General features: G+C 42.1%; 1 protein-coding gene and 2 non-coding genes across 3 annotated transcripts in view; all 3 read right to left on the bottom strand.

Annotated features, from left to right (window-relative positions):
• Positions 1–4010: 4010 nt before the first annotated feature.
• Positions 4011–18587, bottom strand: part of uqcrc1 (ubiquinol-cytochrome c reductase core protein 1) — a 34913-nt gene continuing 20336 nt past the window's right edge. Inside the window, exons 8-13 of the mRNA XM_061924068.1 lie at positions 10745–10888; positions 4896–5056; positions 4737–4822; positions 4574–4662; positions 4431–4506; positions 4011–4365 (exon numbers count right to left, since the gene is read on the bottom strand). Of these exons, the coding sequence (XP_061780052.1) occupies positions 4301–4365; positions 4431–4506; positions 4574–4662; positions 4737–4822; positions 4896–5056; positions 10745–10888 (621 nt within the window). The 3' untranslated portion in view covers positions 4011–4300. The remainder of the gene's footprint in view (positions 4366–4430; positions 4507–4573; positions 4663–4736; positions 4823–4895; positions 5057–10744; positions 10889–18587) is intronic.
• On the bottom strand, positions 10559–10681 carry LOC133571285 (small nucleolar RNA SNORA26). Its single transcript, XR_009810379.1, has one exon. It is a non-coding gene; the product is annotated as a small nucleolar RNA SNORA26 (small nucleolar RNA).
• Positions 16104–16225, bottom strand: LOC133571286 (small nucleolar RNA SNORA26). The gene has a single exon (XR_009810380.1). It is a non-coding gene; the product is annotated as a small nucleolar RNA SNORA26 (small nucleolar RNA).

Here is an 18587-nt window from a genome sequence, read left to right as displayed (position 1 = left end):
CGCTGGCTTTCGGAGACTCTTATTTTGAAAGCGCAGGCGCAATGGAGCGGCACTTTTATTGTGAAGACAGGAACTGTGCAGTCAGTCTTTAGGCTTTTGACGGGATGTACGGTTGAAATAAAAAATTGTCTTTTTTCCTTCACAGTTTTGATTGATTGATTGGAACTTTTATTAGTAGATTGCACAGTACAGTACATATTCCGTACGATTGACCACTAAATGGTAACACCCGAATAAGTTTTTCAACTTGTTTAAGTCAGGTCATGTGACCCCTGGCTCTGTTTGATTGGTCCAACGTCACCAGTGACTGCATCTGATTGGTGGAACGGAGTGAACGTCACCAGTGACTGCATTTGGTAAAACGCAGGCACTATGAAGGTCTGTCTGACAGACCAAAACAAACAAAGCGTGCATTAACAGATCGATAAAAATTAGTAGCGAGTAGCGAGCTGAATGTAGATAAAAGTAGCGGAATAAAAGTAGCGTTTCTTCTCTATAAATATACTCAAGTAAAAGTTGAAGTATGTTGCATTAAAACTACTCTTAGAAGTACAATTTATCCCAAAAGTTACTCAAGTAGATGTAACGGAGTAAATGTAGCGCGTTACTACCCACCTCTGCTGATGCCCCCTGCAAGAGTTATTTAAACAAGATCCTCGCCTCATGTAGTTTTTGCCAATGTTTTGATTTTTCTTCCCGGTTTTAAAGCGTCTTGCCTCTGATTGTGAAGTGAAGTGAATTATATTTATATAGCGCTTTTCTCTAGTGACTCAAAGCGCTTTACATAGTGAAACCCAATATCTAAGTTACATTTAAACCAGTGTGGGTGGCACTGGGAGCAGGTGGGTAAAGTGTCTTGCCCAAGGACACAACGGCAGTGACTAGAGGGGGTCGAACCTGCAACCCTCAAGTTGCTGGCACGGCCGCTCTACCAACCGAGCTATACCGCCCTAACCTTAGTAAATTGTGACTCTTTATATGTAAACCAACCTTTAATATTTACCCCCCGCAAGCAGTAATGGATGGTTGGATTTGTAGCCCGTGAGTGAAGTTTGTCACTGCGATGCCAACATATGACCTCGGTTTTCTCTAAAGTTCCACCGGAGTGCGCTTTGAAATGAATTTGGCCGCTTCTCATCACTCATCTTTGCACCATGTAACAATAGGTGCCGACTTCTGGGTTTCCGTGCGGTCATAACTAGAGATGTCCGATAATGGCTTTTTTGCCAATATCCGATATTGTCCAACTCTTAATTACCGATTCCGATATCAACCGATACCGATATATACAGCCGTGGAATTAACACATTATTATGCCTAATTTAGTTGCGATGCCCCGCTGGATGCATTAAACAATGTAACAAGGTTTTCCAAAATGAATCAACTCAAGTTATGGAAAAAAAATGCCAACATGGCACTGCCATATTTATTATTGAAGTCACAAAGTGCATTATTTGTTTTAACATGCCTCTAAACAGCAGCTTGGAATTTGGGACATGCTCTCCCTGAGAGAGCATGAGGACGTTGAGGTGGGCGGGGTGTGTATATTGTAGCGTCCCGGAAGAGTTAGTGCTGCAAGGGGTTCTGGGTATTTGTTCTGTTGTGTTTATGTTGTGTTACGGTGCGGATGTTCTCCCGGAATGTGTTTGTCATTCTTGTTTGGTGCGGGTTCACAGTGTGGCGCATATTTGTAACAGTGTTAAAGTTGTTTATACGGCCACCCTCAGGGTGACCTGTGTGGCTGTTGACCAAGTATGATTTGCATTCACTTGTGTGTGTAAAGCCGTAGATGTTATGTGACTGGACCGGCATGCAAAGGCAGTGCCTTTAAGGTTTATTGGCGCTCTGTACGTTTTAAAAAGTCATAAATTTTACTTTTTGAAACCGATACCGATAATTTCCGAACCGATATCGATAATTTCCGATATTACATTTTAAAGCATTTATCGGACGATGATATCGGCAGCCCGATATTATCGGACATCTCTAGTCATAACAAATAGATTAATCCTCGTTCAATTATGATTTATTTACTTTTATTAATAACATGCGTTAACAGTCCTAATTTATAACAAACTTTAATAGACAATATGTACTCCATGTTATGAGTTTTTAAAATGTATCAATAGCTTTGAACAGCTATAACCAAATACATACCTGCCAACTTTTGAAATCAGAAAAACCTAGTAGCCAGGGTCCAAGGGCCGCAGGCCCCGGTAGGTCCAGGACAAAGTCCTGGTGGGGGGTTCAGCTTCGCCCCCCGACGCAAAATGATTATTAGCATTCAGACAGGTTAAAATGTTGCTAAAACCATCACTTTTCTATCAGTCACAGTGACTTTTCAAAACAAAAATATTACAGCAAAAATTATATGGGTTGATTGACATGTTTATTCTGTAAGCTAACTTCAATAGTTTGAAATTATTTTGACAGTTAATGCCAGTTATCCTGTCAACCTTTCACAAGACTTCAATTTGTTAATTGAAAGTATAAACAGTATAAACACTTTTTACAGTAAACAAATGGTAAAACAGTACTAAACAATTCCATAAAAAAAAAAATTGGTGTCATTATTAACTTTCTGTCCAAGCTTGTATAATCTACTGCCTTGTTCAATTGTAAAAAATATTTTGTGCCTAAAATTCACATTTCTATCACAATTATCATACTGTAAACATGGTAAGCTAACTTCATTAAAATTAATAGTCCTGTCAATAGCATGGAATTACAATTCAAATGTAGTTTTTTTTGTAAGCCTTTCAAAAGAATTCAAAATATGAAAAATTAATGAAAATTAATTTAAGCCATCAGACACTTGAAAAGTGGCACATCACATCTCTAATGTAATCATTTTAACTTTTCAACAGAAATAGCACTGCAAAAATATTAAGGACATACTTCTGTATTTTGGTAGTTATGCTGTCAACATTTAACAAGATTTCTTCAACTTGGACTTGAAAGCATAAATAGTATAAACACTTTTAACAGTACTAAACAATTCCAATAGATAACATTGGTGTCATTACCTTTTTGTTTGCTCAATTATTGCCTCCGTAAATAAAACTTCGGCATTTATCACATCCAAAGAATCTGTTTGGGCGACGAAAAACGTTGAAAGTTTTCCACTTGTATCGCTAGCAACGACTTTAGACTTGTGTTTTTTTGTCCCAACGTGGTCTTTTACATCGCTAATTCCTCCGTGTCCGATCGAAAAATAATGTCTGCACGAGGTGCAATTCGCGTAGTTTTCACCCTTTTTGGAACGGATAATTATTCCCGGATAGGCTTTTGAATATTCTTCACGGAATGACTGCAGTTTTCTTTTCGGTTTAAGACTCGTTTGCGATTTTTCTCCGGCTGATTCCATGATCGTTCGCTCGTTTGGAAACAATGACAACTGGTGCCTCGTGCTTGGCAGCGGTGCTATAAATAGCCTCGCGCATGGCATTCGGAATGGCTCGATAGGAAGTTACGGGAAGCAGTGTCGATTGTCATTGTTGTTACGCAGTTTCGTGAATAAAACTTAAAAAAAATTGTTTTTTTTAATTAATGAAAAACCGTATTTTTTATCACTGCAACCGTAACCCGGAATAGGTTGATGAAAATCGTACTAATTACGGGAAAACCGGAGTAGTTGGCAGGTATGTATATAGTCACTGTTTTCCCGATTTATTTCATGTTGAATGGCCATTCAACTTATTGTGTGTATATATTTGCTGTCCCTCACAAATTGTCTAATACACGGTGTCAACCAAACTACAGTTTAAGCTCTGCCTTCTCTCTCCAAGTCGAAATCCTAGTCTTCTGTTCTGAGCCCATAAAACCCCGTATATACAGTATTGCATTAATTTTGTAGTACGTATAGGTTACACATGCGTTAACAGTCCTAATTTATAACAAACTTTAATAGACAATATGTACTCCATGTTATGAGTTTTTAAAATGTATCATTAGCTTTGAACAGCTATAACCAAATACATAGCACAAACAAAAGAACAAGAGCCGGTGTATTACGTTTTTTGGTTTTATTTCCATCAGAATGAGATCGTCTATTATGTACAATAGGACAGAAACAAACCTTACAGAATTGATAAATACACTGATGCTCCAGACTTGTTATTTATGATGTACTGAGTCCTGTGTACAGTAAATGCACCATGCACACATCTGTACCAGGTAAGTGAGGTTACCAATTATAGTCAAACTAGTTCCCTCACTGGCCGAGTGCATGATAAGAGGAGGAAGGAAAAGTTGGCTTGAGGTTGAGGCGAGAAAAAACAAATCAACGCCACAATGACATTTAAAACCTGAGCCAGTACATGGCACTGCGCATTCTGTTGTAGTCGGGGAGCTGTTCAATGGGGCCTAACGAAGAGAGGCATGGATGCGATTAGAAGGGGGAAAAAAAAGAAAAGAAGACTCCAACTCACCGACACCAGCCACAGCGGGACACTTGTCGTAGATATACTTGGAGCAAACGTCACGAACCACCCTGGGGGTCACAGCCTGAAAAGACAGCACAACGTCGTCAGGCACGAATAAAATTGTTGGCCGAGTTCACGAGGGGACTCACGTCAATCCGAGCGTCCCACTCAGCGAGAGGAATACGCCGTCCGTAGTTCAGAACGTGCCTGCCGATGTCGTCACAAATTGGCGTTGTTCCTAAGAGACACAGTCTGGTGATTGACCTATGGGAGCCTGCTTTAGAGAGAGGGTGTGAAAGAAGTGTTCCGTACCATCGAGTTGTCCTACCAAGCTGGCCTTCAGGGCGTTCTTGCCTCTGGCTACGTCACTCTCCGTGACCGTGGTGCACAGGTTCATCCTGCGTGAGTCACAACAGCTTTTACGGCAGTTCAGAGGAACAAAATACACGTATTGTTATTAGTAGGTCTGACCAGGCGTTCTGGGACCAGTGCATCATGTCTTCAATGTGGTGCTTGTCGGTCACAAAGTAAATTCCCATCAGGCCGGTGTCGCTGTAGGACGAGTGGAAGGCCTGGAAGCTGTGACACAGGTTCTCCTCCGCTGCCAGGCGCGCCAAACGGCTGCTCAGATGCTGCACGCCAACAAGGAGCGGACATACTCAGAAATACAGAAATGAGTCCGCACAAAATCAGGAGCATTGACAACCACAAATTCAATAAAAAATGCTCTTGTGTGTCATTTAAAATCCTTCCCCCACATGTAGGAAAAAAACACTTTTTTTTAGGAATGATTGCCTAAGACTGTTCCAAGAGATAAAACCCAAACTGTATGATTTTGATATAAGATCATTAAGAGTTTAAAGAAGACTATACAATTCCTTCATCAGGTGTACAGTAGAGAAGAACCGACTAAGGCACATCAATAAAAAGCTTTAAAAAGGCCGAATTTATACACTGAACTAGGGATGTCCTGATCCGGATCGGCCGCCGATATTTGCAAAAAAATGCGTATCGGCAAGGCATGGGAAAATGCCGATCCAGATCCAGTAAAAAAAAAAAAACTCCGGTCCGTGTTTTCCAACGCACCGATTTAAATAATACATTCCACTTTTCTGCTGCTCCCTAATTTCCGTTCCGCATTTTCCAGCACACCTTCAACACATACACAGGTCTATGGATTCTCACGCAGTTGCTTTTAGCTGCTGGCATTACACGACAGGCTCTTCTCACTCTTTTCTGTGTCTCCCTCTCACAGACAGCAAGCGCACCTTTTTACACACGTCACATACTGTCACGTCATACGTCACATACCGTCACGTCATACGTCACATACGTATACGTCCTCCCCGAGCAGGGAGGTAGCAGCGTGGCTAACGTTAGCTGTGATGCTAGCGCATTATTCGGTGCCACACGTCCACACCATCAAAATGCCGAGGCAAACATTTCCAGATCAACACCGTATGAAAAAATTAGTGATTTTTTTAGTTGTGATTTCCTTCTCTGCATGAAAGTTTAAAAGTAGCATATATTAATGCAGTATGAAGAAGAATGTTTTAATGTAGACATGCAAGCCTTGAAAGAGAATATTGAAAATCAAGACTACATTTCCTGCAAATGGATGCATTTCTACCCTTTATTTTAACTTTAGATTTATTCTCATATCAAACTCTTTTGGCTGTCTTTTTGACACTTACATCCGGCGCCCCCCTCCACACCCTTGATTATAAATAATGTAAATAATTCAATGTGATTATCTTGTGTGATGACTGTATTATGATGATAGTATATATCTGATAGTATATATCTGTATCATGAATCAATTTAAGTGGACCCCGACTTAAACAAGTTGAAAAACTTATTGGGGTGTTACCATTTAGTGGTCAATTGTACGGAATATGTACTTCACTGTGCAACCTACTAATAAAAGTCTCAATCAATCAATCCAAACACACAGAATCATCATACTGCTGTGATTATATGCATCAAGTGTTCATTCAAGGCTAAGGCAAAATATCGAGATATATATTGTGTATCGCAATATGGCCTTAAAATATCGCAATATTAAAAAAAGCCCATATCGCCCAGCCCTAGTTCAATGATGCCATTTCTGTTTGTCATGTATAATTTTGTCTATTTTGTGTTTATCCTTGAATAAACAGGTCAGTTTATTTTTACCAACCATTGTGTATTATTCAAACTCCCCTAATTCAGCTGGCTAGTTGTTATCAAGAGTACTAAAACCCTTTTCAACATGATTCTGACAACTAAGTAGGCTAAATAACTTTAAATTTTAATACATGCTCGGATAGGCCAGTATCGGTATCGGATCGGAAATGCAAAAACAATATCGGTATCGGATCGGAAGTGCAAAAACCTGGATCGGGACATCCCTAATTAAGAGTTTAAAGAAGACTATGCAATTCCTTCATCAGGTGTACAGTAGAGAAGAACCGACTAAGGCACATCAATAAAAAGCTTTAAAAAGGCCGAAGTTTATACACTGAACACACCGTCTTTTAAAAGGCACACAAACAGACGCATACACTGCTTTCATATTTTATATGAAACTTATCGCAACTGCTGTAGGTTGCACAATTACAATGAAATCTTCCATAATGGCTACATCACTACATAGTGCAATTCCCTCCAAAACTGTATTACCATTAAAGGGGAACATTATCCCAATTTCAGAAGGGTTAAAACCATTAAAAATCAGTTCCCAGTGGCTTATTATATTTTTCGAAGTTTTTTTCAAAATTTTACCCATCACGCAATATCCCTAAAAAAAGCTTCAAAGTGCCTGATTTTAACCACCCGTCCATTTTCCTGTGACGTCACATAGTGAAGCCAACACAAACAAACATGGCGGAAAGAACAGCAAGCTATAGCGACATTAGCTCGGATTCAGACTCGGATTTCAGCGGCTTAAGCGATCCAACAGATTACGAATGTATTGAAACGGATGGTTGTAGTGTGGAGGCAGGTAGCGAAAACAAAATTGAAGAAGAAACTGAAGCTATTGAGCCATATCGGTTTGAACCGTATGCAAGCGAAACCGACGAAAACGACACGACAGCCAGCGACACGGGAGAAAGCGAGGACGAATTCGGCGATCGCCTTCTAACCAACGATTGGTATGTGTTTGTTTGGCATTAAAGGAAACTAACAACTATGAAGTAGCTTTACAGCATATGAAATACATTTGGCAACAACATGCACTTTGAGAGTGCAGACAGCCCAATTTTCATCAATTAATATATTCTGTAGACATACCCTCATGTCAGCAGGCCAGGGAAGCTAGGGTCGATATTCTTCTCTTGATCATCTTCGGGACGGTGTGAGCCAAGACATCCAGGGGGGTTTAGCTCGCTCGTCTGCGGGAACAAACTGCCGCCATTGCTTGCCGTGCTACCGAGGTCCTTTGTCCCTGAATTGCTCACACACTCCGGCAGATTCAATGGGGGTCTGGCGGCAGATTTCTTTGACTTTATCGTTGGAAATGCATCTGCTTTGAGTGTCGCAGGATATCCACACATTCTTGCCATCTCTGTCGTAGCATAGTAGAGATGCGCGGTTTGCGGGCACAACCGCGGAGTCCGCGGATTATCCGCGGATCGGGCGGATGAAATTTAAAAAAAATAGATTTTATCCGCGTGTCGGGTCGGGCGGTTAAAATAAAAAAAAATTAGATTTTAAATAGATTCAGGCGGGTGGCAGTTAAACCAATTCGGAAATATATATACATAGTTAAATGTTGTTACCCACATACGAAAAACGAGCAGGCACCTGCAGCATATGCCACAACAGAAGGAAGAAAAAAAAAAGAGATGGACACTTTTACGGAGCGGAGAAGGTCCGGGACCGAAGCCCCTTCCCCCGAGAGGGCCCCACCAGGAGCCGTAGCTGAGGCGATCCGCGAGAAGGGCCCGACGTACGTCCAGGGTCACCACCGCGCCCACCGCACCGACACCCCGCCTCGTCCGCCTTCGCCGCGGCCGGCGTCACGCGCAGCAGGTAAGCAGCTTACCTGCCCGCCACCCCCGTGGCCGGGGGCTCGTAACAGGGGTCACTCTGCGCGCTCCGCCCGCGCAGCTTACCTGCCCGCCACCCCTGTTGCCGGGGGCGCGTAACAGGGGTCACTCCGCGCGCAGTGCGCTCACGAAAGGGGTGGGGCTCACCCTGGTTGATATAGACAGCAGGACGGTGGCCATGGAAGTCGGAACCCGCTAAGGAGTGTGTAACAACCCACCTGCCGAATCAACTAGCCCTGAAAATGGATGGCGCTGGAGCGTCGGGCCCATACCGGCCGTCGCCGGCAGCGAGACGCGCTTGGAGGTGCGCTCAGCGCGGCTCCCATATGATTGCGCACTGGTGTGCGTCTGGGTCGTGACAGCGTGGCACGCGAATGTCTGTGCTGCATTGGATCAGTCTCCTTTCTTTAACAGGCAAAAGCTTTATAACCTCACTAATGCCTTGCATCGTCTATATTAGATATATAACAACGGGCGGATGGCGGGCGGGTGCGGTTCTGATCAAATGTTAGGTCGGGTGGATGGCGGATGGTTGACGACTTTCTGATGCGGTTGCGGATGAAATAATTGCCTATCCGCGCATCTCTATAGCATAGCTTTCGTCGGTAAAGTGTGCGGAACAAACGTCCAATTTCTTGCCACTTTCGCATCTTTGGGCCACTGGTGCAACTTGACTCCGTCCCTGTTGGTGTTGTTACACCCTCCGACAACACACTGACGAGGCATGATGTCTCCAAGGTACGGAAAACAGTCGAAAAAAACGGAAAATAACAGAGCTGATTTGACTCGGTGTTTGAGAAAATGGCGGATTGCTTCCTGATCCGAGAGCGAATATTAGAAAGGCGTTTAATTCGCCAAAATTCACCCATTTAGAGTTCGGAAATCGGTTAAAAAAAAAGGTATTTTTTCTGCAACATCAAAGTATACCGTATTTTCCGCACTATTAGCCGCACCTAAAAACCACAAATTTACTCAAAAGCTGACAGTGCGGCTTATAACCCGGTGCGCTTTATATATGGATTAATATTAAGATTCATTTTCATAAAGTTTCGGTCTCGCAACTACGGTAAACAGCCGCCATCTTTTTTCCCCGTAGAAGAGGAAGTGCTTCTTCTTCTACGCAAGCAACCGCCAAGGTAAGCACCCGCCCCCATAGAACAGGAAGCGCTTCTTCTTCTACTGTAAGCAACCACCCGCCCCCATAGAAGAAGAAGCGCGCGCGGATATTACGTTTCATTTCCTTTGTGTGTTTACGTCTGTAAAGACCACAAAATGGCTCCTACTAAGCGACAGGTTTCCGGTTCATGAAAAGACGCAATCTCTCCATCCGCACACGGACTACTATTTCACAGCAACTGCCTAAAGACTTTCAAGAAAAGCTGGCTACTTTCCGTGCATATTGTAAAAACAAGATAGCTGAAAAAAAGATCCGGCCAGAGAACATTATCAACATGGACGAGGTTCCACTGACTTTTGATATTCCTGTGAACCGCACTGTGGATACAACGGGAGCACGTACGGTGAATATTCGCACCACAGGGAATGAGAAGTCATCCTTCACTGTGGTTCTAGCTTGCCATGCTAATGGCCAGAAACTTCCACCCATGGTGATATTCAAAAGGAAGACCTTGCCAAAAGAGACCTTTCCAGCCGGCGTCATCATAAAAGCTAACTCGAAGGGATGGATGGATGAGGAAAAGATTAGCGAGTGGTTAAGGTAAGTTTACGCGAAGAGGCCGGGTGGCTTTTTTCACGCAGCTCCGTCCATGTTGATATACGACTCCATGCGCGCCCACATCACGCTGGTTTTTAATATATTATTAAAGTTTGACTGACCTATCCGACTGTTTTTTTGACATTCCTTTAGCGCAGTTAGATGCGGCTTATAACACGGGGCGGCTTATAGGTGGACAAAGTTTTGAAATATGCCGTTCATTGAAGGCGCGGCTTTTAACCCAGGGCGGCTTATGGTGCGGAAAATACGGTATATTGACGCTTACATAGGTCTGGTGATAATGTTCCCCTTTAAAGCACAACTTGGGTTTTATTGTCATTAATTTTGTGTTTCTTTAGAAGAACATTTTTAACTTCTGCTTGTATTGCAGATGTTTCTCCCAACAAGTCCAGAGGCAGGGGGTTAAACCCCTGGCCCAGGTCTTTAGAGAGAACATTGCTTTACCCTTCCATAATGGCCACTCAAAACACAAGACAGTCTCGAGTGGGCAAAGCTTAAAGGGGGAAATTCAATTTTGTGTTTTGAAGAATAAGATCACAAGAAAGCTGCCAAACCTTTCCACCGCCGTAGGTGAGATCGTAGCTCCCAATGATGGCATTAGCCACCATGAGAGGCACAATGTCAGCGCTGGCAGCACTGGCCCCCTCCACAGCGATGGCGATGTGTGCCAGAGGAAGAGCATCATCACGCATGCGGATCTGAAGAGAAGCACATAAACATAACGTTATATGACATATTCAGACTCAAAAATATTTCAGTCCAGTTTTACCACAGATTTTAAAGTGTGTGACTGACAACAAGTCAAGCACAAGAATAGGGCGAGGAAATCTGAGTCCATTGAGAATTGTTACAATTAAAAATCGCGATTAATCTGAAAATCTTTTTCTTTTTTACACCCCGACTAGATACTACGGTATTGCGGTTTCAAAATGTTCTTTTTAATAGTTGCTTGAAAAAGTGGATGTTCCTGCATAATTCTTTGCACTTAAAAATACATGTTTGTAGTAATAAATATAATTAAAGCTGCAAGCAGCATTGGTCGGGCCCGCGTATTTGGCAGGTGCTAGTCCTAAGTGTCCCAATACTTTTGTTCAGTTTTCGTCATAAGTGTCCCAATACTTTTGTCTACTTTTAGTCCGAATTCTCCCAATACTTTTGTTTAGTGTACCTACCTTGTCTGCATTGTGTGGGCACGCTGGTGCTTCCTGCTTTTAAGCAGCCTTCTTGAAAAAAACAGCAGCATCAGCGCAGCGGCTCTTTGAAGGGTCATAAAATCAAAACCGGAGCCGGTATTAAAACTCTTTCGATAACTTTTAATCAGAAGGGTTCAATCTCTCTCCTGTGTTAGTTTGAAGCCGAAACAACAAACACGCTCAGAGGAGATAATGTTTGACCACATATGCGGTCCTCTCCAAGGTTTCTCATAGTCGTTCACATCAACGTCCCACTGGGGTGAGTTTTTCCTTGCCCTTATGTGGGCTTTGTACCGAGGATGACACTTGTGATTTAGGGCTATATAAATAAACATTGATTGATTGATTGACGGGGAGAAGACGCTGTCGAAGGCCAGCCACGTAAATAAGACCGCCCACAAAACGGCGCATCCTGAAGAGATGCTCAGAAAGCGACTTGAAGATGATCTGTAAAACATCATCTATGCAACATTTTGACCAAATAACCACCATTACATGTTATGTGGACCACAAAATAGTGTTTTACATTTACAAAAAAAATCCTAATATGACCCCTTTAATGCGCCTTATAATTCGGTGCGCCCTATGGTCAGAAAAATACGGTATACTGCAATAATATCGTACCGTGGCCTTAATACCGTGATCCCGTACAGTGAGATATTGATACCGTTACATCCAATTGCATATATTTTTCATATTTAATTCATTTATCCTTTATTTGGAATGTTCTACTCTAAATAGTTGGCTTGGTGATTGCGGTGGCGGTGGAGTAAAAACAAGTAAAGCCATCAGTGACATGTCTGATCAATGTGAGAGCTGAACTCTGACTGCATGACATGTCTGGACCTGCCTCGCCTTCACGTGTCTGATGCGGGGGAGCCTGGCAGCTCGCCAAGGAAAAGAAACAAGATAAGATGTGTTTAAGTGTTATAAGAACATGAGTTCATCAGTTTTCCAAGAAGAATCCATAGGTCACACATTTAAGTTGTGTTCTCAAAAGGAAATTTCTGAAAGGCAGTAAAGGAACTGTATCTAATAGCAGAGTGGTCTTTCTCCATTAAGACCATTTCAATAAATCAAGGCTAACATTTCATTCTTTGAAATTATAAGGCAAATCAAAAGGTAAAACTGAAACTATTTTATTTTGACCAAAAACAAGTTCAGAAGATAATCCAATTTACTACATTCAAATAAACACACACTTAAAGGTAAAGTTTTCTTTGTGGCAAATTTAAACCTTTCAGGTTTACTGTAGCATAGTCGAAAAGAACATTTTGCAAATACAATTTTTGTTTGATTTTAAGGGGTTACAGTGGGGCAAAAAAGTATTTAGCCAGCCACCAATTGTGCAAGTTCTCCCACTTAAAATGATGACAGAGGTCTGTAATTTTCATCTAAGGTACACTTCAACTGTGAGAGACAGAATGTGAAAAAAAAATCCAGGAATTCACATTGTAGGATTTTTAAATAATTTATTTGTAAATTATGGTGGAAAATAAGTATTTGGTCAATAACAAAAATTCAACTCAATACTTTGTTATTGCCAACAGAGGTTATATTACAGAAGTCAAATGATTACTATAGGTCTTTACCAGGTTTGCACACACAGTAGCTGGTATTTTGGCCCATTCCTCCATGCAGATCTTCTCGAGAGCAGTGATGTTTTGGGGCTGTCGCCGAGCAACACAGACTTTCAACTCCCTCCCCAGATTTTCTATGGGGTTGAGGTCTGGAGACTGGCTAGGCCACTCCAGGACTTTCAAATGCTTCTTACGGAGCCACTCCTTCGTTGCCCGGGCGGTGTGTTTGGGATCATTGTCATGCTGGAAGACCCAGCCACGTTTCATCTTCAAAGCTCTCACTGATGGAAGGAGGTTTTGGCTCAAAATCTCACGATACATGGCCCCATTCATTCTTTCCTTAACACGGATCAGTCGGCTTGTCCCCTTAGCAGAAAAACAGCCCCAAAGCATGATGTTTCCACCCCCATGCTTCACAGTAGGTATGGTGTTCTTGGGATGCAACTCAGTATTCTTCTTCCTCAAAACACGAGGAGTTGAGTTTATACCAAAAAGTTCTCTTTTGGTTTCATCTGACCACATGACATTCTCCCAATCCTCTGCTGTATCATCCATGTGCTCTCTGGCAAACTTCAGACGGGCCTGGACATGCACTGGCTTAAGCAGGGGGACACGTCTGGCACTGCAGGATTTGATTCCCTGTCGGCGTAGTGTGTTACTGATGGTAACCTTTGTTACTTTGGTCCCAGCTCTCTGCAGGTCATTCACCAGGTCCCCCCGTGTGGTTCTGGGATTTTTGCTCACCATTCTCATGATCATTTTGACCCCACGGGATGAGATTATCAGTGGTCTTGTATGTCTTCCATTTTCTGATAGTTGCTCCCACAGTTGATTTGTTCACACCAAGCTGCTTGCCTATTGTAGATTCACTCTTCACAGTCTGGTGCAGGTCTACAATTCTTTTCCTGGTGTCCTTAGACAGCATTTTGGTCTTGCCATAGTGGAGTTTGGAGTCTGACTGTTTGAGGCTGTGGACAGGTGTCTTTTATACAGATAGCGAGTTCAAACAGGTGCCATTAATACAGGTAACAAGTGGAGGACAGAAGAGCTTCTTAAAGAAGAAGTTACAGGTCTGTGAGAGCCAGAGATCTTCCTTGTTTGAAGTGACCAAATACTTATTTTCCACCATAATTTACAAATAAATTCTTTAAAATTCCTACAATGTGAATTCCTGGATTTTTTTTCACATTCTGTCTCTCACAGTTGAAGTGTACCTATGATGAAAATTACAGACCTCTGTCATCCTTTTAAGTGGGAGAACTTGCACAATCGGTGGCTGACTAAATACTTTTTTGCCCCACTGTATATAAAGAAGAGGAACGGTGTCAAAACAAGTTTGTCGTGGTCAAGACTTCCCTTCTATTTCTTAATGTCCAGAGACATGGAAAGTGACACATTTGATTCATTCTCTACCAAGCAGGCAAACAGGTCTGTGCAAGTCTATGGGTCGGTGTACGTCGCTCTTCTGTTGTTGTTCCGTCACTCACAGACAAGGACACTGAGAAGAGACACTTAGCATGTGCAATCTACCCATATATTGAACGTTTTTCCACTCGTTTTAATTTCAATTTTCAAAACACATCCAAATCGGATTACGGATAACAAACAACGATCTGTTTTCTTTTTATTATCAAAGTAAAAACGGGGAAAATTGTTTGTTAAATGTATCATTGTATTTTAAACAAAAAAGGGATGGCCGCGACGTACACGGACCCAACAAGATTGTTGTACGGTTAGAAATTCAAGGCACAAGTGAAGAAAGGGTTTGACCCAATGCTATGTCTTTCTGTGCTTCCGCTGCCTTAAAGGGGAACATTATCACAATTTCAGAAGGGTTAAAACCATTAAAAATCAGTTCCCAGTGGCTTATTATATTTTTCGAAGTTTTTGTCAAAATTTTACCCATCACGCAATATCCCTAAAAAAAGCTTCAATTAACCATCGTTATAAACACCCGTCTATTTTCCTGTGACGTCACATAGTGAAGCCAACACAAACAAACTTGGCGGAAAGAACAGCAAGCTATAGCGACATTAGCTCGGATTCAGACTCGGATTTCAGCGGCTTAAGCGATTCAACAGATTACGAATGTATTGAAACGGATGGTTGTAGTGTGGAGGCAGGTAGCGAAAACGAAATTGAAGAAGAAACTGAAGCTATTGAGCCATATCGGTTTGAACCGTATGCAAGCGAAACCGACGAAAATGACACGACAGCCAGCGACACGGGAGGAAGCGAGGAGGAATTCGGCGATCGCCTTCTAACCAACGATTGGTATGTGTTTGTTTGGCATTAAAGGAAACTAACAACTATGAACTAGGTTTACAGCATATGAAATACATTTGGCAACAACATGCACTTTGAGAGTGCAGACAGCCCAATTTTCATCAATTAATATATTCTGTAGACATACCCTCATGTCAGCAGGCCAGGGAAGCTAGGGTCGATATTCTTCTCTTGATCATCTTCGGGCCCAGACATCCAGGGGGGTTTAGCTCGCTCGTCTGCGGGAACAAACTGCCGCCATTGCTTGCCGTGCTACCGAGGTCCTTTGTCCCTGAATTGCTCACACACTCCGGCAGATTCAATGGGGGTCTGGCGGCAGATTTCTTTGACTTTATCGTTGGAAATGCATCTGCTTTGAGTGTCGCAGGATATCCACACATTCTTGCCATCTCTGTCGTAGCATAGCTTTCGTCGGTAAAGTGTGCGGAACAAACGTCCAATTTCTTGCCACTTTCGCATCTTTGGGCCACTGGTGCAACTTGAATCCGTCCCTGTTCGCGTTGTTACACCCTCCGACAACACACCGAGGAGGCATGATGTCTCCAAGGTATGGAAAACAGTCGAAAAAAACGGAAAATAACAGAGCTGATTTGACTCGGTGTTTGAGAAAATGGCGGATTGCTTCCTGATCCGAGAGCGAATATTAGAAAGGCGTTTAATTCGCCAAAATTCACCCATTTAGAGTTCGGAAATCGGTTGAAAAAAAATATGGTCTTTTTTCTGCAACATCAAGGTATATATTGACGCTTACATAGGTCTGGTGATAATGTTCCCCTTTAAAGCACAACTTGGGTTTTATTGTCATTAATTTTGTGTTTTTTTAGAAGAACATTTTTAACTTCTGCTTGTATTGCAGATGTTTCTCCCAACAAGTCCAGAGGCAGGGGGTTAAACCCCTGACCCAGGTCTTTAGAGAGAACATTGCTTTACCCTTCCATAATGGCCACTCAAAACACAGACAGTCTCGAGTGGGCAAAGCTTAAAGGGGGAAATTCAATTTTGTGTTTTGAAGAATAAGATCACAAGAAAATGGCGGATTGCTTCCTGATGTGACGTCACGTTGTGATGTCATCGCTCCGAGAGCGAATATTAGAAAGGCGTTTAATTCGCCAAAATTCACCCATTTAGAGTTCGGAAATCGGTTAAAAAAATATATGGTCTTTTTTCTGCAACATCAAGGTATATATTGACGCTTACATAGGTCTGGTGATAATGTTCCCCTTTAAGTGTTTCATTTTCAGGCTCAAAATGCACATCAAGTTCTGCTGGATCCACTGCAACTTCAGTTAAAACGGCAAGATGTTTCTGCAGAGTATGCTGCCACAAACTATCTGGCAGATTATGGCAGAGCAAGAGAACCACATACAGAAACGGCAAGCCTTGAGGCTGAAGACATGATGACAGCATAATAAGAGACGGCTGCATTAACTCCTCTTCTGCAAGCAGAAAGGGAAGAAGCTGAATGGAGGACAAAGGGAAACACCCAAAAGGCTCAACTCTTACAGAAATAAGAAGAAATGCCTAGTGTACAATGAACATGATGGGCTGGACTGAACTGCCTGCATTTGCGCAAAAAAACTAATACCAACACCGCGCATCCCCATATACAACCGCTAAATTGCAGTATGCTAAGAAGTGGGCAACAGGGTAGCGCAAGAGAGCTTGTGAAGGTTTTTGCTGAAGCTAAATCTGCAAATACAGGTAAAAGCCAGTAAATTAGAATATTTTGAAAAACTTGATTTATTTCAGTAATTGCATTCAAAAGGTGTCCGACACCAGCAGATGACATGGCACCCCAAACCATCACCCAACCATGCAAATTTTGCATTTCCTTTGGAAATCGAGGTCCCAGAGTCTGGAGGAAGACAGGAGAGGCACAGGATCCACGTTGCCTGAAGTCTAGTGTAAAGTTTCCACCATCAGTGATGGTTTGGGGTGCCATGTCATCTGCTGGTGTCGGTCCACTCTGTTTCCTGAGATCCAGGGTCAACGCAGCAGTCTACCAGCAAGTTTTAGAGCACTTCATGCTTCCTGCTGCTGACCTGCTCTATGGAGATGGAGATTTCAAGTTCCAACAGGACTTGGCGCCTGCACACAGCGCAAAATCTACCCGTGCCTGGTTTACGGACCATGGTATTTCTGTTCTAAATTGGCCCGCCAACTCCCCTGACCTTAGCCCCATAGAAAATCTGTGGGGTATTGTGAAAAGGAAGATGCAGAATGCCAGACCCAAAAACGCAGAAGAGTTGAAGGCCACTATCAGAGCAACCTGGGCTCTCATGACACCTGAGCAGTGCCAGAAACTCATCGACTCCATGCCACGCCGCATTAACGCAGTAATTGAGGCAAAAGGAGCTCCAACCAAGTATTGAGTATTGTACATGCTCATATTTTTCATTTTCATACTTTTCAGTTGGCCAACATTTCTAAAAATCCCTTTTTTGTATTAGCCTTAAGTAATATTCTAATTTTGTGACACACGGAATTTTGGATTTTCATTTGTTGCCACTTCAAATCATCAAAATTAAATGAAATAAACATTTGAATGCATCAGTCTGTGTGCAATGAATAAATATAATGTACAAGTTACACCTTTTGAATGCAATTACCGTACTGAAATAAATCAAGTTTTTCAAAATATTCTAATTTACTGGCTTTTACCTGTAGATTACCCATTCCAGAACCAACAATATATTGTGGAGATCCACTCAAGTTTACACACTGGAAGTCATCTTCTCAAATATTGATTAAGAAGAAAAATATTACAACTGTAGATAATCTTTTCTTTCTCCACAAATATGTTGGAAGGTCTTCAAAGGCCTTAAAGGACATTTTATGACTGCATCAGAAGACTTGGACAAGGCACTGTGGAAATTGCTCAAGAAAAGGGCGAGCCTTTTGTTACGGAAAAAACTTTGAGACAAGTTTTGCAATCGGTAGAAAATCACCCCAAGAGACAGCACAGAGTTAAAAGTTATGTCGATTTTCTGCGCAATGGCTAACAATAAGTCTGCATGTTCTTAATGATGGCATAGAAAATCTGAAATTTGCTGCCAAATTACCCTACTGGCTAAGTACCAGTGTGACAGAAGTGCCACACAATATCAAATAGAGCACAACAGATTTCCAAGTTTCAGTTACTTTGTGACATTAATATCTATGGAAGACAATATAGCATACAATCATATAACATATCCTGCTCATAATCAAAATGAGACAGAGAGAACAAAGTTAAAGAACCAAAGTGCAGTGAATCCCAATAATAATTATGTTGGTGGCAGAATCTTCACAACTAACAGAACCCATATCACATGTTTTTGTTTTCCAAAAAACAGGAC

Source organism: Nerophis lumbriciformis, linkage group LG28, assembly GCF_033978685.3.
Source record: "Nerophis lumbriciformis linkage group LG28, RoL_Nlum_v2.1, whole genome shotgun sequence".
NCBI classification, from domain to species: Eukaryota; Metazoa; Chordata; class Actinopteri; order Syngnathiformes; family Syngnathidae; genus Nerophis; species Nerophis lumbriciformis.
The sequence above is the reverse complement of the archived record's forward strand: the minus strand, read 5'-3'. Positions and strand labels throughout refer to the sequence as shown.